Source organism: Sarcophilus harrisii, chromosome 3 (assembly GCF_902635505.1).
Source record: "Sarcophilus harrisii chromosome 3, mSarHar1.11, whole genome shotgun sequence".
Lineage (NCBI taxonomy): Eukaryota > Metazoa > Chordata > Mammalia > Dasyuromorphia > Dasyuridae > Sarcophilus > Sarcophilus harrisii.
Window position 1 is genome coordinate 28998456 of NC_045428.1, and position 23666 is coordinate 29022121.

At 41.4% G+C, this 23666-nt stretch overlaps 1 protein-coding gene across 9 annotated transcripts in view; it reads right to left on the bottom strand.

The window, feature by feature from the left end:
- TNIK (TRAF2 and NCK interacting kinase) overlaps positions 1-23666 on the bottom strand; it is a 401978-nt gene that overhangs the window by 81480 nt on the left and 296832 nt on the right. For 5 of the 9 annotated variants that reach the window (XM_031957661.1, XM_031957658.1, XM_031957655.1 and 2 more), the window contains exons 13-15: positions 8344-8454; positions 7412-7498; positions 4745-4945 (exon numbers count right to left, since the gene is read on the bottom strand). In XM_031957661.1, the coding sequence (XP_031813521.1) occupies positions 4745-4945; positions 7412-7498; positions 8344-8454 (399 nt within the window). The remainder of the gene's footprint in view (positions 1-4744; positions 4946-7411; positions 7499-8343; positions 8455-23666) is intronic. The other 4 variants (XM_031957660.1, XM_031957659.1, XM_031957656.1 and 1 more) reach the window with 2 other exon arrangements.

Below are 23666 nucleotides of genomic sequence, written 5' to 3' on the forward strand. Positions count from 1 at the left end.
GCTGATGGGAAATATAGCAACATCTTGGAGCAGACAGCTCTGGTGACTGCTTGCCAAACCAAAGAGATATGCCAGATGATGGGCACGAATCACAAAGAAAGAACATGATGGAGTGTAAAAAATACATCAGATATCATCTCACTCAACACTTGCAGGTGCCAAGCATTCTGCTGCTCCCCAGAGAAGGATTGTGACTGCCAAGATGGAGGCATGAAATGGGCTTGGAAGAAGCAGGAGAGAGCCCTAAGTCGCTGCCTTAAGGTGACAAGTGAGAAGGCAGAATTACGCCTCCTGTTGTGCTTCCCTTTCAGTGGACAATACCTACATCTAAACCCGACTTCTCTTTGATCAGCAGTCATTGGGGTTTCTGGGTTAGAAATTTCATTAAGTAAATTGTAAGTTGGGTCTGCCTATGTGCCATTCCCTTGACTCAAAGAGCATTAGAAATGACTGGCTATTTAGGTACCAGCCAAAGGACCAAAGAAATGCCTTTTCCCTTTAATCTGCAATTAAAATGCATGAGAAATAGTATGTGCTTGAAAAATTCTTATTCAAAAACTGATCAACTTGGGATTCTCTTTTTTTCTCCCTTGTAATTATCAACATCATTAGCACCTGGGATAGTTCCTGCCTTTTCTCATTCTAGTCTAGGGCAGGCATGATAGTGGATGGAGCTCAGAAAAGAAAAGATGGCTATGGAGGGGCAGTGCAGCAAGCTGGGAAGAGCATTAGAGCTGGAATCAGAGGAACTGGATTTTAAAAAAGCTTCTTGGCTTTTATTATTCCCTAAGGGATCTGGGATAAGACACGAACCTCCAGAGACTCAGTCTTCTTCTCTGTAAAATAACAGGAATTGGATTCCATAATCTTTGACATTACTTGTGGTGCAAGACCTATGATCGAGAGAGTGAGACAGAGAGAGAGAGAGAGAGAGAGAGAGAGAGAGAGAGAGAGAGAGAGGGAAAGAGAGAGAGAGGGGGGAAAGGAGAGAGAGAGAGGAGAAAAGGGAAAGGGACAGGGGCAGAGGAAAGAAGTGGGGGAGGGGGAGGGAGAGGGAGAGAGACAGAAAGGCAAGAGTGACAGAGGGACAGAGATAGAGAACATAAGGGTGGTGGAAGTAGAGCTTTAAAAAAAAAAATGAGGTTCATGGAAGTTAAAAAAAAGAAAATCTTGCCCAAAGTCATATGGGTACAAAGGAAGAGACAAATTAAATCTAGACTACATATTGGGATATTCGGAGGAAAATCAAAGAATGTAGAGAAATGAGCAGCTAAGTCCTCTTGTTCATGCAGACTAAAGTAAGAGAGTCAAGATTTGAATCCAGATCTCTGACTCCAGACCTGGCAATTTTTCCCACCCTACCATTCTATGCTCAATGAGCAGCTTATCATTCCCCCCCTTATTTTCATCTTTGAGGATACCTTTTATACTCTTCCTTTGTGATTTTATGCCCATAATATATGTAGGTTCTTCTTGATGTCTCTCCATTATCCTTTGGATAAACATTTAAAGAGTCTTTAAGGGAAACTCTGGGAACCTAACCCCTATGACTAAAGTTGTTTCTATGGGAAATAACTTTCAACTTAATAACACACTTTTGAAGTGAGTTTTAAAATAATCCAGGAGTTGATGGGAGGTGGCCTAGAGGGCCATTTCAGCTAGCCCTATGATTCTATGTCATGGCAGTATCATAAGTTGGGAAGTTCATTAATATTTGTGAAAAGTTGAGATGTTTAAGTTCTTTTCTTCTTTTACTCAAATGCCAATGACTCTTCCCAACCTATAGTTGGGTCATCACCCAGCTGAATGGCAATACCATTTCTGATCCTGCAAAATAAAGACACCTAAGGGCATCTCTTGTGGTGTTTGACTGATGAGGAAAGAGATGAGTTGGCCAAAGGTAGCAATTAAAATTATGCTGCAAAGAAGAATGTAAGATAAAATTGGAAAGCTAACATGGCTCTGGAGACTAGAGAAAGTACGGAAGAAAAAGTGGATTGATTCTACAAACATGGAGCCATCTTGGCCATCCTCTTTGAGCAACAAAAGTGGTCCAGTCATATCTGTTGACTTATATACAGGAATATAGAGATACAGATTTAAAACTAGAGGAGGCCTAAAACTCCATTTAGTCTAATTCCTTCATTTTATACATGAGGAAACTGGGACATAGAGAGGCAAAGTCCTAGATCATATAAGGAGTAAATGGGAACTCAGGTCCAATGACTTGAAATATGATGTTTCTTCCACTGGACTGTGTTGTACATGCCTTCACTCACTCATGCCCTCGCAGCAGATTCACAAATTTACATTCTGGGAGAAATCTCATTTGGGAAAGTCAACTTTCTATTTCATTCCTATATCCTCAGAGACATCCAAATCATTTCATCAGTTGGCCATGCTAGCTATAGGGACAGCAACCTGACCACACATTTAGCTGGAAAATTCTGTTCACAGTGGGAGCCTTAAAACAAAAAGTATATAGTAATTATTTAAATTACTCATCCTCTCCAGTTTAGGAGATGCGGTTTGTGACAATAGAACTATATATGCAGATTGTTGAAAAATTTAGATTTAGAATTAGGTCCAAACTAAGAGATATATGTGTAGTTTTTTTCCTTTTCTCAGCTTGGAAAAGGAACAGATCCTAAAAACAAATGCTGAGTTGAGTCAAAGAAATTATCAACTCATTCTTATGTCTTTTTTTAGCTCTTCTTTTTCATATTTCAATCTGACTTTAGACAAGTACAGACCATTTTGAAAATTTTGAAAAACCCTCTTTGAACAGAATTATGTTAGTTATAGTACTAGAAGTATATGAAACATATCCCCAAAGGAGTTGTGTGAACCAAATGACCAGAGACAATAAGCCCACACGTGTCCAGGAAGAACTGAGATTGATAAGACTCCTTGGGTGATGGCACCCACCAATGGGGGCTCGACGTCATGGTATCTGGTAAACCTCACATCAGGAGTGCTCCGTGATATGCTTCTCTTGCCATTTATGGGCCCAACCGTGACGGCTTTCTTACTGCAAGGTGCTTGCAAAGGAAGTAAAGATGAACAGCAAGAAGGGCTAGAAAATGGCATCATGGGAATCCATGAGGATTTCCCATCAGCCACATGGTTATTCCTGAAGGCTGAAGGCAGAGGAGCCAGATCTACATGGCGAGTATAGGCTACGAAATTCTGCGAGGGGGACAAAGGGAAACCTGAGAGTAAAGGAGCCAATGTGGATAAATTCAGGTGAGATTGTGCTTGGTAGAGACCTAAGGAGGGAAGAAGAAATTGCTCCAAGCTTTCCCCTAGCTTCCTTTGAGTATGTGCATGGAGAAGCTGTGTTGGAGAAAGGAGAAATTCCGGGGTGCTTCTCAAGGGAACAAAGTGATTTTCATGGAGAGCTTTCCTCTTCATTCTTCTGAAGTCATACCCGGGGTTGGAAACACTTAGATTAAAGTGCTCTGGCCCCAAGGAGATGTCACCTAGTGATTTTACACTCCTTAGAGGAGAAAAGGCACTTGTAAATATGTATGAGTTCACAGACTTTCTTCCCCAGATCCCAGGGGATGCTCGAAAGTCCTTCAGGAGTCTCCCATCAGCCAAACCGGGGCCCGTTATTTTGGAAATACTCGGTGAGGAAGTCTTGACGAGCTCGGTGCCTACATTCCTAAATGGGCCAGATTCTTGGGAGTGAGACCTTCTGGGACGGGCTACCACTGCGGTTCTCGCGTCTTCCCGCGTCTTCGGCTCTTGTTCCTGGAGGCCCAGCTTAACCTGCGCAGCAGTTACAATGTTCTTCTGTGATGGAGTCTCTAACAGCTGCCTCCATTTGGCATTCTTCAGGACCACAGGACCCGCCGCTATCGTGGTCATGGAAGATAGCCTGCTGGCTTTTGGAACATCCGCCTTGGGCCTGGACCATGACTCGGGCTTAGCCAAGGGGACCAGTTCAGGAGGGGGAGAAGGCTCTGTGGCAGGTGGCAGTGACACATCTCTGCCGGTCACAAGGCACGCCAGCTGCTGGCGGACAGCACAGTGAGTCCACTTAGCTGGAAGAATGGGCGAATTATTAAAGGGCCACTGCTGTACCTGGGAGTAGATCACAAAATCGAACCATTAAAGCACAAACATCAAAAAATCCAGCAGTAGTTATGAAGAGAGAAGAGCATGTGGACACAGGACACAAGCCCCTTTGCCAGACAGCAGGGAAAAGGGACTCATCTCCTGTGATTTTCTTCTAATACATGTCAAGAAGAAAATGGACAGTAGGTACATTAAGGAAGTCCACATTATGCATGTTTGTCGTTCTATTTCTACCGCCCCTTACCCCTGGACGTTAAAAAAATAAAATTAATTAATTTGCAAATCTAACCACTTATGTTTATTAATTCCACTCTACCAGTTTGGAGACAGAGGTTTACCTGTGAGGAACATACAAGAACAAATCAAGTCCTTGTAGGTCTCAGAGCAATCATATATCCCATGCATGAGTGGTAGATGCCCTAGCTGAAGGCTAGGAGGGCTTGTAAAGTATCTGCCCTACAAAAAAAATGTTAACTTGGAATTTTCAATTTATTGACACGAACATAAAGGGATATTGAGTTAACTTTTCTCTGCCTTTGGCGGCAGTCTCGTAAGGAATGGACACAACTTTGTTGCATCCAACTTCGTTCTCCACCCATGTGGGTAGACCAAGCTCACCAAGTTTTCAGAATCATGGAGCTCATTGTCCTTGATTTCTTACCTCCTTGGCCCAGGCTGGTTTCTCACTGGGATTCATCCCTTCTTTGTAATGATATAGAGGCTTCTTCTCTCCTGGCCTCTGGTCTTGGCGCTGTTGCTGTTGCTGCTGCTGAAGGGAGACCAAATAGTCCCTTTCCTGCTGTAACTGCCTCTGCAGTCGCTCAGCCTGTCTCTGTTCTTCCAGCTGTTTGCGTTTATACTCCTGCCCAGAATGAGGGGGAAGAAGAACAGAGAACAGAACGTCAGGGGTACAGGAGAAAAGCACAGTGGTTCTTGTAAATTGACAAAAGGAAGACGGACCATGGGCACAGACAACACCGACGAACATCCAAGTATGGGATTAACATGGGGGCAGCTTGTCAGAAGCAGAACTTAAAAAGAAAAAACATGACCCCTCCTTCCCACTTAGTCAAGACTCATTCATGGTTTAGAACCAATTCTTAGATTTAGAAGAAGAAGGAACCTTAGATATCCTCTCCAACCTGCACCTTTTACAGATGAGGAAACTGAGCCCAGTCTTAGATTTAGCATTGGAAAGGACTTTAGAAGTCATCTAGACCAATCCTGTCATTTTGAGGGATTCAGAGCACAAAGATATTCAGTAACTTGCTAAGATCAAATGGGAAGTGTCATAATTTAAAGTGGCCAAGAAACTCCTGGTCCAACCTCAGATTTTTAAAGAGGAAACAGACCCAGAGACATTTAGAAGCTTGACCAAGGTCACCCAAGTGGCGTATATTTAGATTGTAAAGGACCTTAGAATTCGTTAGGCTGATTCTTTGAATTACAGATGAAGCAAAGCCCTGAAGAGGTCACATATGATGTTAGGAGCAAAACTAGCATTCAAGATGAAATCCTTTTACTTTAGATTTCCGACATAAGTTGGCAAAATGGTGGCAATGCAATGGCATGGGCCTGTCATTGCAGAAGACCTGAAATAGTTCACCTCCATTTTCCAATTTTGTCATTTAATTCAATCAAAGATCTATAATTAAATATGAACCTCAAGGAAAAAAGTCAAGAGGCAGTTTATTATGGTGAATATGAAAGATTAGTCTTGGAAACGAGACAAAAAATAGGTTCAAGTTCCATCTCTGATAATATTAAATATTTGCTCAAGTATAAGATCACTTAATTCTCAATGTTACAGGAAACTCACTAAGACTTATAAACGACCATCAGTATGATGGTCTGCATCATATGGATGTTTCCATGCTTGGAGCTCCCATCGTGGAATGTTTTCTCAATATAATACGAGACTTCATATGGATGTTTCCACACTGAAGAAAACATAGAAACACAGGTTTTCAGGTAGAGGGAAACTCAAAAGGCATCCAGTGCCAGCCTATTATCTTGCAGATGAGGAAACTAAGACCCCCAAAAAGTAAAGCTAAAGTTACTTGCCCATGATTAAGAAAAAAATGGGAAGGAATTGACAAATTTGTGTATATGTATATATGTATGCTTGTGTATATGTATGTGTATTTATGAATATAGGCTAACTCCATTTAATAAGCACATTTATGGACTCAAAAGGTAAAAGCAGAATGTCACTGAATAGAATTTTGATTTTAAAAAGTAAACAAAATGAGAGCATGTTGTCACAATAAAAAAAATTTTAAAGTGTTTCAAATGAGAGCAGTATGAGCCAGGAACACAAAATGTTCTTAGCATAAAACAAAATTAATAGTCCACAAATAAAATACGGCCTTTAGAGCTTGTAAATTTGAATAGGTTTTCATCGAAATGATATGCTTTACTTTGAATTTGCTTCAGCATGCTCACAAATGGTTCTGAGAGTCCCAAAGCAATGAATGCCATGGTCTTGAACACTCTGAACTTATAATGCAGCTGGGTTTTCACAAAACTTTATCACATGATAGGATTTAATAAAGAACCCAGAAAGTGATACTCCATCTGGATTTTTGTAAGTTATTAAAAATAAGTTGTCTCAAAAAGAAGTGGTGAGACGATGGCTAGAGTTTTGGGCATCAACACCAAGAAGATCTATGTTCAGATCTCTCGGGGGACATGAAATGTATAACCTTGGACAAGCCACTTAATCTCTATGTGTCTAAAGTGACGGGCTTGAATTTCTTCTGGTATTGTGTGTCTTTATTGGTGAAGAGAGTTCCCAAGGTACATAAGTCATCATTCACCTTTATCAAATTTACTTCTTAGAAAGGTCTTCACTCTTACTATATCTAAGGGTATACTGATATTGAGAAGCAAGCTAATTGACAATCGAGAATTTCCCAGCAAGGACTCACCTCCTGATCATCCCATTAAATTTATTAGGAAATTCCTAGACTTAGATATAAACATAAACCCAAAGACACACACACACACATACATACACACATGCTTACACACAAATAAATAAAATTAGGAATTTGTGCAATGACTTGCCTAAGATCACACATGCATTAAATACAAAGTTAAGATATGAACCCAGGTCCTCCAGTGACATTTTCAAGTTTTTATAAAATCAGTCAAAGAGCAAAGTTTGGAGGGCAGAGTTTGGAGGACTTCCTCTCCTGTGTCTTGCACACCAGGTTTCCCTCTTAGAATGCATGCATGTGTGACAGAGGACACAAGCAACCCCATGCAAACACATACACCAAAGAAAGACAGAGAGCAGGAAGCTGATGCTTGGGGATCCCATTACCAGAAGGAGGGCTTGTTCCTGCAATAGTTGCTGCTGCAGGATCTCTAATTGTCTCTGCTCCTCCTCTAACTGTCTCCTGATGTACTCCTGGTGAGGCGGCCAGCAGGGAATTCAGAGGAACAGAGACCAAGAGAGAGAGAGAGAGAGAGAAAGAGAGGAGAAAGAAAGAACTAGTAATTTCACAAAGCAACAGAAGATGGTAAGTGGAGTCCAGAAGGAGGGGGTTGGGTGGGTCGAAAAAGGAAAACACCCAGAGACCTCTTTAGCCAGCAAGAAGAACACGTTTCCCAAGCAAAGACATTTAGATCAAAAGCACAAAAACTTTTCTTTAAAAATGGCCAATGGAAATGAGCTTCATAATAATTGCCTGGTATTAAATAACCTCAGTTACATTTTCAAGCTTATTCTTCTAAGATCCTGGTTGTTGGGAGCTTCCTAACATAAGTCGTGCAATAAAGTTTCTGGGTTGAATTAGAATTTATGGGAATAAACCAACTGTTGAGTGCTATTATCCACCTGGTGTTTACCTAATAGTTCTTGGGGGCGACATCCTACACTGTTGGTCTTTGAATGGAGTTAGGGAGAAAAGGCTATAATGAGCTAAGAGCAGTGAGGAAGAAAGCTTGGTAAGGAGAACAGCTTTAGTCATGGAAGGGGAGAACTCATCTGCTCGTCCCAAAAAGTCTCACTCATACAGCATTAACAAGGGGACCAGGTAGACCAAGTCAGAATGCTCCAAGATCTTGCCCTTGGCCGTTGAGGTACGGAGGAGGAGACTTATCAGGTTATACATTAGATTTCTTAAAGCTGTGATAATTACAGCTGGTCACAAAGGGAGAAAAAAAAAATCTTTTTTTTTCCTTCCTTGTAGCAATCTCATCTGAAATCACACCGAATGGCCCCACTTGAGGTTTCTTCTGGCAGCGGCTTACCTGTTCATGCTCTGCTCGCCTCCTTTCTTCCTCACGGCGGATCTGTTCCTCATAGTGTCTCCGTTGCTCTCTCTCCTGCTGCTTCCTCAGTTCTTTCTCTCTCCTTTGCTGCTATGGAGGGGATAAATACACATAAAATTAAGTTGGTACTCCTTGGAAGGGGGGCACAAACCATAGTGGCAGTCAGTTCTCTTACTGAGGGGTAATCTCAGGGAGAACCCATTCCCTTTGCTTCTTTCAAAGCTGAGCCCAAGTATCAGCTCCTCTGCAAGGCCTTCCTTCATTTCCCAGTGGTTAATGTTGGATTCTCTCCATCCTGAAATTAATTTTTGTGGTTTTCTATTTATCTCCTTTTATATGTGTTGTTTCCCATTTGAAGCTTCCCAAGAATACAAACTGTTCCACTTCTCTCTCTGTCCCCCCAGTATTAGCCCAATGCTTGAAACACAGGAGGAAGGTAATCAATGCTTCCTGACTTGGACTGAATGTGATAGACGGCCCTGTGGACTCCCAGCGCTTGCTCTGGCGCTCTTTGGCCCTAAAGGAAAAAGTACGAGGAGCAATAGCTCAACCAATAAGGTACCGTGTGAGATGATGGAGAGACAAAGACAAGAAAAAAGCAATCTTCACAAAGAGCTGTATTTGGCCATAGATTTGGTATTCGGTAATAGAAATATTTGGAGAATAAATACAATAACGCCATTAAATGTAAGCATTGAGAGGGAAAGGCACCTGGGTGGGAAGTCCTTCCTGTAGAAGATAGTCATTGAGTAAAGCTTTGATTCTAGGAGGAAGCGAACAGGGAATGAACTCCAGGCATGGGACATAGCCAGTGGAAAATGATGGAGTTGGAAGACCCAATGTCATGTGTAAGGAACAAGAGAAGGCCAATTTGACTGGGTCAAGCAGTGTGAGGGGAGAGTAATATCCATGGAGTCTGGAGAGATGGGTTGGGCAAAATGATGAAGGGCCTTAAAAGCAAGATAGAGGGATTTTTTATTGGATTCTAGAAGCCATGGGTAGGTGCTAGAGTTGATTGATGAAGGGAATGATACATTCAGAGGGAATGAAGGTGGGGGAGATTTGAGGAAGAGAAGGAGCTAGGCCAAGGGAAGTACAAATTGCCACAAGCCCAGCAGTAACATGTATGCAGAAAAGACTTAATACAAATATTTCTTGATTTGATTCTGTCAAGATTGGTTCTATGAAGTCGAGGCCCTGCATAGAACTGGAAAATGGTTTTCGTTTCTGGGTGGAAGTTCAGAGAGCACAGAACATGTGAACAGGTGAGATTGACATCCTGCTTTATAATTCTCTGGATGCTTGATTTCACATGACTGTGGATGCCCGGTTGGGGACCCAACACTCAGGTCAGATGGTGGCTCTGTCACACTGAGCTCCAAAAAAACAAATCAGACAGAGCCGGGGCATATTGATGCTAGTTCCTAAGTTGTTTGGGGGAATGCCACAAAAACACCAAAGGCAAAAGGCAGATGCTGAACAGGATATCTTAATGCTCCTGCTGGGGCCATCTCTCACTACTGCTGTGGGAGTCCTACAAACGACCTAATAAAGTTGGTGAGATTTGAACAAACTTTTTTTCATCTCATTTACTTGTCAGTCAACAATAACATAAGAAAGATTATTGCTTTTCCAGTCAAGAGTAACCAAAAAGATATTCTGCAGTCACAAAAATCTTTTGGTTGTGACTGGAAGGAGACAAAAAATCAGTGAATGATTGAACTAAAGAGGGTCCGTGCCAGTGGGGAGAATAACTAACTAATACACCCCTAAAATAACTGCTGACAAACTGATCTTTCCAAGCTAGGCCCAGGCCACACTCATGTTCCAAAGCTTTTTCGTGGTTCCTGATGGCCTTGAGGGAAAAAAAAAATTGTAATTCCTTTGCCCTGGTCTTGGAGGCTCTCCACTCCTATTTTTTCTTCAGATTTATTTCCCATTATTCCTCCTTCAAGGAAACTAGGAAGACTGGATAATCCTTGATGTGCTATTCTTCTTCAAGATATCTCTCATGAAGGTATTCCTTCCCCTCTTCTTCTCACCTCTATCCTCCCTTCAAGGCTTGGTTCAGAAGTCATCTCAATGAAGCCTTCTTGAACCCTGTTTGATATCCGAGAAAGGATTTTTTCTACTCCCCAAACATCACTGGAGTGTTTTGTCTCCTTTTCCCTTATGCCTCAGTACTCTCTAATGTTTATGTTATTTATGTAGGAACATCCTTTCCCTTCCCATTTCCTCTTGCCACGCAGAATGAAATATAGGACATATGCCATTTTTACTTTGCACTCCCAGTACCTTGGCCATGGAAGACTCATCTTCTTGAGTTCAAATGTGGCTGGAGACACTAGCTGTGTGACCCTAGTCTCTTAACCCTGTTAAAATGTAAAACGAGCTGGAGAAGGAAATGGCAAACTACTCCAATATTTTTGCCAAGAAAACCTTAAGTGGGTTCACAGAGAGTTGGACAGAATTGAAAATGACTGAACAACAACAACAAAAAGGTGATATTAAAAATAGCACTACCTGACAAGGTACTTGTGAGGCTAAAATGAGCTAACAAATGTTAAAGGACTTGATAAAAGTACTACATTAATGAAAGTCATCAATTTTATGATAAAGTAGATGCTTAATGATATTGAAAAAAAATTGAGCTGTGAATTTTGAATGTTGGCCCAAAGTAATTTCCATACAATTAAAATTTTAAATTATTTACTCTGCTGTCTGTTTCGTGGGTGTTGGGTTCAATAGTAAGAGAATCAAAGTAATTTTAAGATGTAGCTGATTTTTAGATGCAGAATTTGACAGAAATCAATAGTCTCATATTTACTTAGTATCCAGTCCCCCTCTACCTCCACCATACCATGTGGATACCATATTGATAATAGATTCTGAGAATATGATTTGTGAGTTTTGTTACTGATACTACAAAGTGAGTAATCCTTCCTAATGAGCTCACTCGGGGTCAGATACCTCTAAAACCAGGATTCCAATTCCTGTAGGGAGGTGGAGAAATAAATCACTTTCCCAGCCTGGTGAAGGCTCCCTGCCAAGCTAACAAGTGCTCAGCCTTGCTGCTAATGCCTTTCCAAAGCAACATTGATCTCATTCCCTCTAAGAAGGGCACTACCTGAGATGGCAGACCATCTTAACCAAATTAGTTAAGGAAAAATAAGGCTTCTTCCTTCAAGTTGCACATGTGCTTGCTGGGTTAAAAGGGGAGAACTTAAATATTTCAAATCCCAATGAAAGAGTCTAAGAGTAAGGATCTTTGGGCAAAAGATGGTGATGAGGAACTCATTTCTTTTTTGTGGGTGTGGGGGGAAATCTCTTTTTCTTTTCAATTAATATTGCTTGTGGAAAAAGTTCAAGCTAAAGGAGGAAAGTAAGATGAGACATGGAAAAGAAGGCAGTCAGAAGGAGCTAGAGGGAAATCACAGAAAAATAGAGTATACGGGGAAGAGCCTCTAGTGCAAGATGGGGAAAATATGCAAATAAAATGATTTGTAATTCTGTCCCTCTCAGAGTAATTCCAGGGAGTGGGTGGTGGCTTGGTGGTATGGCCTCACTCCCATTCTTTATTTGTATAAAAGAAAACTTGTTTTTATTTTATTTTTAGGCTGGAAGATGATTTAGATTTGTTGTTCATTCCTTTAAGTCATGTCTGACTCCTTGTGACACTGTTTGGGGGTTTTCTTGGCAGAGATACTGGAGTGGTTTGCCATTTCCTTTTCCAGCTCATTTTACAGATGGTGAAACTGAGGCTAACAGGATGAAGTGACTTGTTCAGGATCACACAACTGGTAAGTGTCTGAGGCCAGATTTCAAGTCAGGTCTTCATGATTCCAAGCCCAGCACACTATCTACACACTATCTACTGTAGCACCTAGTGGTCCTGTTTAGACTTTACATACAGGAAAGAATTTCTGTACTTAAGTAGCACCCTTGTTCTAAATAGAGGACGTGACAGAGGAATAACTGAATCAAGGGGTCTAATCCTGTTTTGTATCCTGGATCCTTTATTGACTCTATTGAAGTCAGTGCATCCTTTCTCAAAAAATTTTAAAATAATTGAAGGAAATCTTAAAATTCAATTGAAGGAAATAAAGATACATTTTTTCTCCTCAGCCTTGTTTATGGATCCCATGTTAAGAACCCTTGTTTCAGAAGATATTACATATCTATTAGGCCAGAAATTTCCAAAGCGTGCTCTGGGACCATTTAAAACCGAACAAAATGTGTATCCAAATGGTGGGAATGTCAGATTTTGGGGATATGGAATAATGATAATGGTGATAATAATGTAAAAGTCATCATCATCATCATCATCATCATCATCATCATCATAATGAGGGCCTCCATGTTCCCTCAGAATTCAGTCAAGAATGTCAGGTATAACATGTTGCTTGAATGGCTATCATGGGGTTTTGTTTTCAGAAATAAAGGGAGGGAGATTTCTGATCATGGCACCAGACACAAGTTCTGGCCCCCAGAAATTGCAGAAAAGACTGAGATGATCCTGGTAAAAGTCCCTGTTTTGCTCTGACTCTTTTGGTTAATGTGCTACAAAGTATTAAGCAGATGGACAAAATGATTCCTTTTGAATGGAATAAAAAATCATCAACTTTATCTTCTGTAGGATTCAATGAAAACTCTTGAGGACAATTCTTATTGTAGACACTATGATTAGAATGCCCTGTTCTTCATTCTGGCTCTCAAGAGAGATGTAGTCCTTGTTCTGGGTCTCTCTATACACATACATACATGGATACATACACACATATACACAATGCATATGCATACACATACATATATGCAATACATATTTATATACATACACATATGTGCACATACATATACACACATATAAAAACATATCTTTCTCCACACACATATATTTTATATATGTATGTGTATATATGTGTGTGTGTGTGTGTGTATATATATATACACATATATATATAATAAAGTATTTTAGAAACCTTAGGGTTATGATGATGCCCCATTTACAATATTATTAAATCTAGGTTCCAATGAGTTGGTTTCACAAGTATACTTTTCATAAGTATACAACAATGATGATGTTGACCGTAATATAACAATACAGCATATTAATATTTCTAAAATACATTACATATATATATTTATCTTCTTCAATCTATATTTCATTGGATATTTGCGTGTTTTCCCTATAGAGAACCCAGACTTATGCATTAATGCAGATTATGCAAGGACATGATAGAAATTGTGCAAATTATCGCTCCTGGTGACAAATGTTTAGTCCCTATTGAGTATCTAGAACAACATAGCCTAAAGACCAGAAATTTGAGATCCTTCATAAAAGAAGAAATAATATACCCCCAAATTATTAATACAGATCCTGTAAGAAACAGGAAAGGTAGATGTGAGAAAACTAAAGCCAGATAATTGAAGTGATTTGGCCAAGATCATAGAAGCAGTGAGCAACAGAGATCTGCTGGCTCTTCTTCATTATCCAGAAATAAACCTTTAGAATAATGGGTAAATCTGAAAAGGAAACAGATAGGGAATAATAGAATAGAATAATAGAAGGGAAGCAAGATAGCTTTATTCCTTTTTTTTTGGAGGAAGAATGATGAGATAGGAAACATTCCTCCCTTCAATGTCTCCCAGCCTGGTAATTTCATCAATGTGGAAAAGTCCTTCCAGTCATGTGGAGCAGCAACTCATCTGTAATTAATAGTCTTAGAGACTTGCCCGTGGCACCGAGGGGTCAAACAACTGGTTCAGGATCACATAAGTCAGTATACGCCTTCGGCAGGACTTGAATCCCACTATTTCTGAGAGCGGGACTGGCCTTCTGGCCACCGCAGCATGCAGCCTCTTATTATGCACCAGAAAGGCATAAAGAGTGTACACTTGCCACCACACTGTCACCTGAGCACTCCTGGGAGGCAGAGCTCTGGACAATGAGCTCCGGCCGGCCTACCTCGGTGTTGTTGGCAGGTGATTTAAATGACCGAGCTCCGGCTCAAGATATAATAAAATGCTCAGCTCCTCCTGGGGAATGCTAATGAGGAGGCTGAAATGTGCCTCTGTCCCCAGCCGGGAAGAGAGCAGTTCTGTTCTCCCACTCTCCTGCTGCTGCTGCGCCAGGACCTATTACGACTGACTGCCGTTAATGATGAAGTGAATTAAAGGCCATTTTCCCCAGCACCACTGAATTAATGCCAGGCTTGAGCCATGGGTGTGTGGGGACTGCTCTTGGGCCTGGTGCTTTCTTTCAGCTCTGGCCAGTTCTCCAAAGGCAGAAAGGGAACATGGGCAGAGCAATGTGACTTTAGCAGTGCCCCAGATCCACACTGTCTGTCTGCGTGTGTGTGTGTGTGTGTGTGTGTGTGTGTGTTTCAGTGTGTCTGCCTGTTTCTCAGAATGTCTATGTCTGCTTTTTTGTGTAGGTGTCTCTGTGTCTAATTATCTCTTTTTATCTTCTTCCATTTGTCTGTCTGTGCATCTGTATATCTATCTAACTATCCATCAGTCTCCCTATCTCTGTGTTCATCCATATATCTATCTGTCCATTTGTCCATGTACTTGTGTATCCTATTCATCTGTTTATCTCCTTATGTGTGTCTGTCTGTCCATCCATCTATGTTTCCTTATGTTCTTGTCTGTTTGTGCATTCATCTGTCCATCCATCTATCATCTGTGTGTCTATCTGTCCATCTGTTTACTGTGTGTCCATCCAAACATCTGTCTGTTCATCTCTCAGTTTGTTTGTCTGTCTGTCCATCCATCCATCCATTTATTTCCTTATGGGAAGTTCCTGTCTGTCTGACTATGGGACTGCCCATTTGTCTGTTTTTTTTTTTTTTCACCTGTGTGTCCATCTGTCTATCTATCTCAGTTTCTGCCTGCTAGTCCCCTCATCTCTTTGCCCCTTTCCCCTTACTTCTGCCTTAGCTCTTGCTTTTTCGGTTTGCACATGATATTTTCATCCCTCCTGGAATGACTGAACCACCGAAAGCCCCATCCCTGAAAAGAGATGACTCAGGGTAGCAACAGCAGGGCAACCAATGGCAAACCTTCCTTCCCGTACCCACCTCCTCCTCCTCTCAGCCACTCGCTTGTGATTCTTTTGGGTGCAAAGGGCCAGCTCTGGCGGCTGAATTCATCCACATGCTGTCAAGGGGCTGTCAGGCCTGAGGAGCTCTGACTATTGATGGGAAGGTTTAGGCACCGGGAGTAGGCAAAGCTGCAAGTAGCAGTTGAGGGGACCTTAATTATCCAACAGGAGGAGTCGGCTTCTCCTGCAGATAAGGGGAGCTTTCCCGAGGCAGAGCCACTCCCTGGCAAGGTCTTCTGAGACCCAGTTTGAAAAGGAAGACTTCAAAAGGCCCTCAGTTCACTGAGCTAAGCCAGGTCCATCTGGGAACAAGAAGAATGGGATGCACAACAGAGCCGGGTCGGGGGAAGCTGATTGAAACAATGACAGGCAGCTCTATGAGACACCGAGGTGTCCTCACCTGAATGTCTCAGAGAGAAAAAAAAGAAAGAAAGAAAACAATAATTGAAAGGAAGTGGAAAAATCCGAGCCCAGCAGTCAAAAGAAAATGAGACCGAAAATTAAGAAGGCTGGGTATCGGGAAAAGTGAAATCTGCACAGAGTGTGATTCACCAATGAGAAAGGACGTCTCAATGGTGGGACCATTTTGAAGGCACTGCTGGCCATTACTTTTTATTTAAATCAGTGATTTCATTGAGATGAAGATCTCCTCAAGTAGACACTCCTTTCACCATTGTTGATGTGGTTCAGTCATTTCAGTCACATCCAACTCTTTGTGACCCCACTTGAATTTTTTTTTTTTTTGGCATAGGTACTGAAATGGTTTGTCATTCCTTCCCCAGCTCATTTTATGGATGAGGAAACTGAGGCAAACAGGGTTAAGTGACTTACCCAGAATCATAGAGCTAATATGCATCTGAAGTCAGATTTGAATTCCGGCCTGTCTGACTCAGCTTTCTATCCATGGCAGCTCCTAGATGATTAGGAGAGGGCAGCATCGTGGACTCATGGTGGAGAAGAGTTACATAACCAGTATGTGCCAGGGGCAAGACTTGAGTCTAGATGTCGCTGACTCCCAGGCTGCTTCTCTGCTTTTCTAGATCATTATAATGGACAGGTTGTAGGACTTATTATAACAGAACTTGAGGTTCTAAACCTGGAGCTGGCAAGCACCTCAGAGATACCTGGTCCAATTGCATCATATTATAGTTAAGGAAAGCGTAATCCCATAAGGTGGTGATTATCCAAGGTCATACGGGAAGTATGTGACAGAAAGGGGATTTGAACCCAGGTTCCAGCCTGCCTTAGATACTTATTTGCCATTTTGTTACACAAATCACTTGGAGCTTCTAATCTTCAATTTCCTCACCTATGAAATGGGAATAATAATAATAGCACCTATCTTACAGGGCTATCGTGAGGATCAAAAGAGATCCTAAATGTATGACATTTTCCAAACCATAATGCACTGAATAAACATCAGCCATTTTTATTTTTGGCTGAACCTGGGATAAAGTTGGTATAAAGAATGTCCATTTAAGGACCCTGCCTCTCCTAACACAGGTGGGCTCCTTCTCTGCCCGTTATAAAACCTGACCCGGCGTGCCTGAAGCAACAAGACATGACAAGGTTTGCCCAGGGTCACACAGACCCCCATGGGCATCTTCTCATCTCCTGGTGGGGCTCAGATAGGAACGGTCTCATGACCAGCCACCACCAAGCTATCGCTTGTGATGATTTAATGTTCAGTGGATCAATGTACAGGGAAATCAAATGGCTGCTTTTTATAGTTGAAGAATGATCTTGAGCTGGAAGTGCAACTTCCACGGGCTTCCTGAAAGCATCCTTGGCACAGTCTAAAGCAAACGACAGGAACGAACGAAATGTACCTCCTCCTATTCCTATGAGACTGTGATTTCTTCTGCTAGCTCCCTATATTCTGAAAACATTTCGCTCCATATGGCTTGAATTGCTGAGTATTAGAGATGGCAACTTTTCTTTAAAATGTGCTTCGATTTCTGTAGTGGATAGAGTACAGGGCTTAGGAAGGGTTTAAAATGGCCTCAGACACCGACTAACTCTGTGGCTGTTTGCCTCAGTTTCCTCATCTGTGAAATGGGGATAATAAGAGCTTCTACCTCCCAGGATTGGTGTGAGGATCAGACGAGATTGTAAAGTGCTAAGTGCAGTGGCTGGTACATAGTGAGAGCTATAAAAATGCTGGCTATTGTTTCTGCTGTCATTATATGTCTGGGTGGGTGGAGGCAATGGTTTTATGTATTTTAATGCTCTGGTTTGTGTCCCATTCGTTTTCTGAATTCTCAAGGACATTGTAGGCTCTTTTACAGGAGTTTTACATCTGTTACCTAATGGTACAGTGGATAGAGTGCTGGGTCGGGGAGACCTGATTTCAAATTTACCTTCAGGCCCATATTAACTTGTGACCCTAGCCAAGTCACTTAATACTGTGTGCCTCAGCTTCCTCATCTGTAAAATGAACTAGAGAAGGAAAGCCCCAAATAAGGTCACAAAGACATGATTGAAACAACTGAATAAGAAAGTATGTAAAAAATAATGAGTTTAGGGGCATCTAGAGGGTGCAGTGGACGAAGCACCAGCCCTGAAGTCAGGAGGACCTGAGTTCAAATCTGGTCTCAGACACTTAATACTCTAGCTGTGTGACCCTGGACAAGTCACTTAGCCCCAATTGCCTCAGGAAATATAAAAGAAGAATTTCTGATTTGTAATTCTAGCCATTTGATCGTGTCTTTCTAACTATATGGCAGAGGTGAAATCTTTACAAACTCAATGAAATGCTGACTAATATCTACTTTTGATTATTATTAGTTATTGTTGCCATTAGTTTCTCAGAGCAAATTTAAGTTTCAACTGATAGTTTACCAAGCTAAGCAATCGTTCCTTCAATGGTTTCCACTGTTAATGCAGAAACGTTTGCTGACTCCAAGCCATTTATCAAGCTCTCCTTCCTGCAGATGAATCCCAACTGGCCATCGCCTGCTACAGGTTCTTCTTTCTCTGCTTGGAGAAAGCGGTTAAGGACTTGAGTCAAACACAGGCTGGATTTGGGAGCTCATTTCTGGCTGCCAGGGAGCCTCTGTGAGCCTGGTCTCGCTCCTCAAACCTGTACTTGGATGCTTCTTCTCCAAACCGGGGCCATCTCATGGGACTCATGTGGGAGCTGATGGTGGAAATAAGCCAATAGAACCAAGAGAGTCCATTTGGAGCAACTGTAAGCAAGAGCCACCCAGGCGGCATGAGCTGCAAAGTGAGCGCCTGCTCTGGAAGTGGGCTCTGCCATCTGTTCTTCCGTGATCTTGGGCAATCCCGAGATTTCTCGGGGCTTCAGTTTCCCCATGAAATAGTTAATTCATGAGGCTCATAACTGGTTTTAATATGGGGCCTCCACTTATAGAAACGGGTCTCCCATTCCTACCTCATTTGACCTTGAAAAAGCCCCAACCCTATTGGCTACATGACCCTGGCAAATGTTCCCACTTCTCCCTGTGCTAGACAATGTATCTCTAAATCTTAGAGAGAGTTATTTATACAGCAAATTAAAGTTGGAAAAACTATTTTATATTTAACATCTTGTTTGAGCCTCATAATAACTGTGAGTTAGGTGGCACTTGAATTCTGCAGGGCAGCTACGTGGTGCAGTGGATAGAGCTCTAGACTTAGAATCAAGAAGAACTGAGTTCAAATCTAATCTGACTCAGTAGCTGTGTGATCTTAGGCAGGTCACCTAACCTTTGTTTGCTGTAATCCACCAGAGAAGGAAATGGCAGACCATTCTAATATAGACTGGACACTGGAAAACCTCAATTGACAATAACGGCATGTGATGGTCCACAGGACCAAGAACAAAAGATTTAATGTCTGTGCTGAATTCTCCTTGGGGTTCATGTCAGTTGGAATATTGAGTGGGATGCTAAAAGAGCTATCCCTGCTCTTTAGACTGTTAGTGTCTCTATTACAGCAATTATATTTTGGGCATCCATTCATTACTAGCAAGACAGAAGGTAAGCATTTTTCTCAAGATGATGCTGCTGATAGATCCAAAGTAGGACCCTATAAACTCTGGGGTCATGGGTCAAGTCAACAAGCATTTATTAAGTGCCTATATAGATAGATATGTCTATCTATAATATGTGTATCTATATCTATATATGTTTATATATCTATAATCTATATATCTATGTGTATATTTTCCCCTCTTTTTTCCTTCCCTCCCATCCATCTATTCTTCCCATCCATCCATTCTTCCCATCCTTTCCATCCATCCTTCCCATCCTTTCCACCCACCCATCCTTCCGTCTATCTACTATCTACTATCTATCTATCTGTCTGTCTGTCTTTCTATCTAGCTCTATGTTAAGTGCTGGCAACCATGCTGTTTTGGCAACCTACAAGGTATCTGCCAGCTGCACAGAGCTCTAAATAGTATCTCAGTATCTTAACAAAATTCACTTTCTCACTTGGTTCAAAATATGTATTAAGCATAGACAAAATAGAAAGCAGGGTGGTGTGTTGCATGAGGGTGAACCTTGCAGTCCAAAAGGTTTGAACTGAAATTTTGCTTTGACATGCATGACCTGTATGATTCCAAGGAAGCATCACCTTTGAACTCCACCTTTCATTGATATAGGCGATTATGGCACACTCATAATTATAGCTGAAAAATCAATCTCTATTTGTGGAAGTTGTTTCTAAGTGGGAGTTTCCTGTGCTGAAAAAAATTGTATGTCTACACTCAGAAGAAAAGAAGGAAGTTATTCTTTGGCTCCTTGGGATACAAAGAAAAAAAAAATATTGCCAGTGCCTGCCCTCAAGAAGCTTACATTTGATTGGAGGCAAGGATTCAGATAAGTAACTAGAAAGGAATTCCCAAGGTAGGTTCACTGAGAATGCTAAGATTTGGGGGAATCCACAGATGGGCAGGAAAGAGGAAGGACCAAGGGTAAACATTTCCATTGTTTCTAGGAAGCAGCTTGGATGACAGGAAAAATTGTATCCTTTAGTTAACATTTCCCTGTCCTTACAATTATCAGTGTTTTTCCATCCAAGGTCACCCTGCATCTACATTGTATATATTCTGTATACATCTATATAACTGTATGGAACACTCTGCATATAATTATACACATGTACAGGATAGCTAAGTGGTGCTATAATGCCCCAAACACTCATGTTTCTGAGTTCAAATCTCATTTCAGAAACATACTAGCTGTGTGAATCTGGACAAGGTACTTTACTCTGTTTGCCTCAGTTAACTCATCTATAAAATGAGCTGGAGAAAGAAATGGCAAACCACTCTGATATGTCTGTCAAGAAAATCCCAAATGGGGTCCCAGAGAATCAGAGATGAAGGAAATGACTAAATGGCAGCAAATATAAATATATGTGATTTATACCTAGTTAGAAACTTAAGTTTTTGGGACCGGGACTAATTTCACTTCTGTCTTTGTATCACCAGAAGTTAGCACTGTGTGCTTCTATAAATATTTATTGACTAAGTGACTGATCTGACTCCCTTCCGTTAAGGCTCTCACTAAGTCAGAAAACAGACAAATTATTCAAATACTCTGAAATATAATAAGTGAGCATTGTCATTGTCATCCTAAAATTGGGGGGGACCAGTGCGGAGTGTCAAGAATTGTTACCTGAATCTGAAACTAGAACAAAAGATTTATATGCTGCAATCAAAGGGGCGGGGGGGGGGGGGGGAAGAACATACTTTTCTCTTCCTCAGCAACAATTGTTTTGAATTTTTTGCTGATTCCTGCCATTTCCTTCATTTATCTTGGTTAAGCCACCCACTCAAAACCTCAGTCGGCCTTGACTCTTCTTCCCTCTCCTTTCTCCCTCCCCATTCAATTAATTGTTGCCAGATCTTCCTCACTTCTATCTCCACAATATCTCCCATCTGTCCTCTCATCCTATGGCTAGGACTCAATTTTGGATTCTTATCACTTTCTACTGCGCTGCTATCATATCCTCTCAATTGATCTCCCTGTGTCCAGTCTCCCTTTCAGAACTTCCTGGCACTCTCTACTCTCCATACGGTTGCTAAAATAATATTCCACTGGACAGATTTAGTCCTACTCCTTCCCAGCAAAGTTTCCTATTTCTTTCTACTGAGTTTGGGGTAAAATATAAAATAAAATAAAAAAAGGCTTCCTAGCCTTGTTCCTAATCTCAGTCTCAGAGTTGTGTGTGTGTGTGTGTGTGTGTTTGTGTCTGTCTGTCTGTCTGTCTGTCTCTCTCTCTCTCTCTCTCTCTCTCACACACACACACACACACACACACACACACACACACACCATGATGTAAGGTTTGCAAAATACTTCTCATCCATTTCCCGCCTTGATCCACTTAAAACTGTCTATAGTCTGGCTCTATTCTTTCTAGCTTTACTTTACACTACATTCCAGGCAAACCTTCCTACCAGCTGTTCCTCGATTTCATGCTGCTGTCTTTTGCCTTTTCTCAAGGTGTTTCCCCCTTGCCTCACATGTGCTCCCAATTCCTCATGTCTATCTTTCCAGATTTTCTCTTCCTGCAAAGCTCAGGTCAATCTAGTCCATGAAAACTTTCCTTAGGCTCTTCCTTCCCCCTCTTCCCTTTTCCCAGGTGGACGTGATCTACATCTCTTTAAAAAATTTTCCCTAGAGATAGAATCTTGGGATCTTTCCATTGCCGCCATCTCTTTCTGCATTGTGTTGTGCTCAGCTGGGTACAAATTCTATCTTCTCAGAAGATTCCAAGGTTCCTGGGAAGCAAAGGCTGATATCTTTCATTTGTGTGTCCCCAGGGCTCAGCACAATGAAGATACTTAATTGTTTGATGAATGTAAATACTTAAACCTGTTAGACTATCACTGAGTTGAAAATCTGGAGTCTGGGCTTCTTTGAGACCCTTCACCTGTAGCCACAACCTGTTTACTGTTTCCCAGTAGCATACAGAGTCTGTCTTCCACTCCCGTCTGCAATATTCTGCACCCAATGTTTATTTGCCTTTAACTACATTGGCATCTATTAAAAATAGGTAACTGTGGACTACTTAGATATTTCGATCTGAAATCCAACAAACATCCAACAACCACAGAATATTAGATGGTGATGATAGTTTAAGAGAACTTTAAGATTTTCAAAGTATAGTTCAAAGTGTCAGCCAGATAGACAGTTGGATGGAAGGACATATATATATGTGTGTGTGTGTGAGTGTGAGTGTGTGTGTTTGTGTATATACCTGTGTAGTTATTATATATGTTTATATACATTATATACAGACATTATGTGTATATAGGTGGATGTGGAACTAGAAAGATTCAACTTCATGAGTTCAAATCTGACCCTGTCAGACACTCACTACTGTGTGACTCTGGGCAATTCACCCTGTTTGTCTTGTTTCCTCATCCGTAAAATGAGCTGGAGAAGGAAATGGCAAACCATTCCACTATCTCTGCTGAGAAAACCCTAAATGGGGTCACAAAGAGACAGACATGACTAAAAATGAGTGAAGAACATCACCAATGTACCAGGCACCATGCTAGACACTGCAGCCACAAAGGAAGATAGAAATATGGCCCCTGCTCTCATGAAGCTCACGATCTTAAGGGGAGGACAACATGTAAACAATTATGTATACATAAGACAGATATAATGTAATGGGGAGATCCTTATGGAGGGAGGCACTAGCAGTGGGGAGTCTGGGGAGAAGACTAATGTGGCAAGGAAGATTTGATAGAAGGATGCCCAGGGAATCAAGGGGCAGAGGGGAGGAAGGAGAGTAGGTCAGGCTTGGGGGACATCCCAAGATCTGAAGCAGGAAATGACCTCAGAGGCCATCGAGTCCAACAACCACATTTTACAAAAGAGAGATGGAGGCTCTGAAAGTTAAGTGACTTGCCCAAGAATTTGAACCCAGGACTTTCATCATCAGCATTGATGCTCTTTGAACTAACATACACTGACATTTATTATGAAACTACTGTTTGTGAAGGGGATTAGAATGGCAGTAACCCATGGTCCCTACTTTTATGCAGCTTATATATTTCATGAATATAAGAAAAATACACAGGGAATTATAATCCGGCAGCATTACATGATAAGCTAAGTTTTAGAGAGAAACAAAATAAAGCTCTCTGTGAGATTGGAGAGGAAGCAAAGAGCTGGACATTGTTTTGAACTTGGGAGTCAGGAAGAGCTGTTTGAATATGGCGTCAGACACTTAGTAGCCA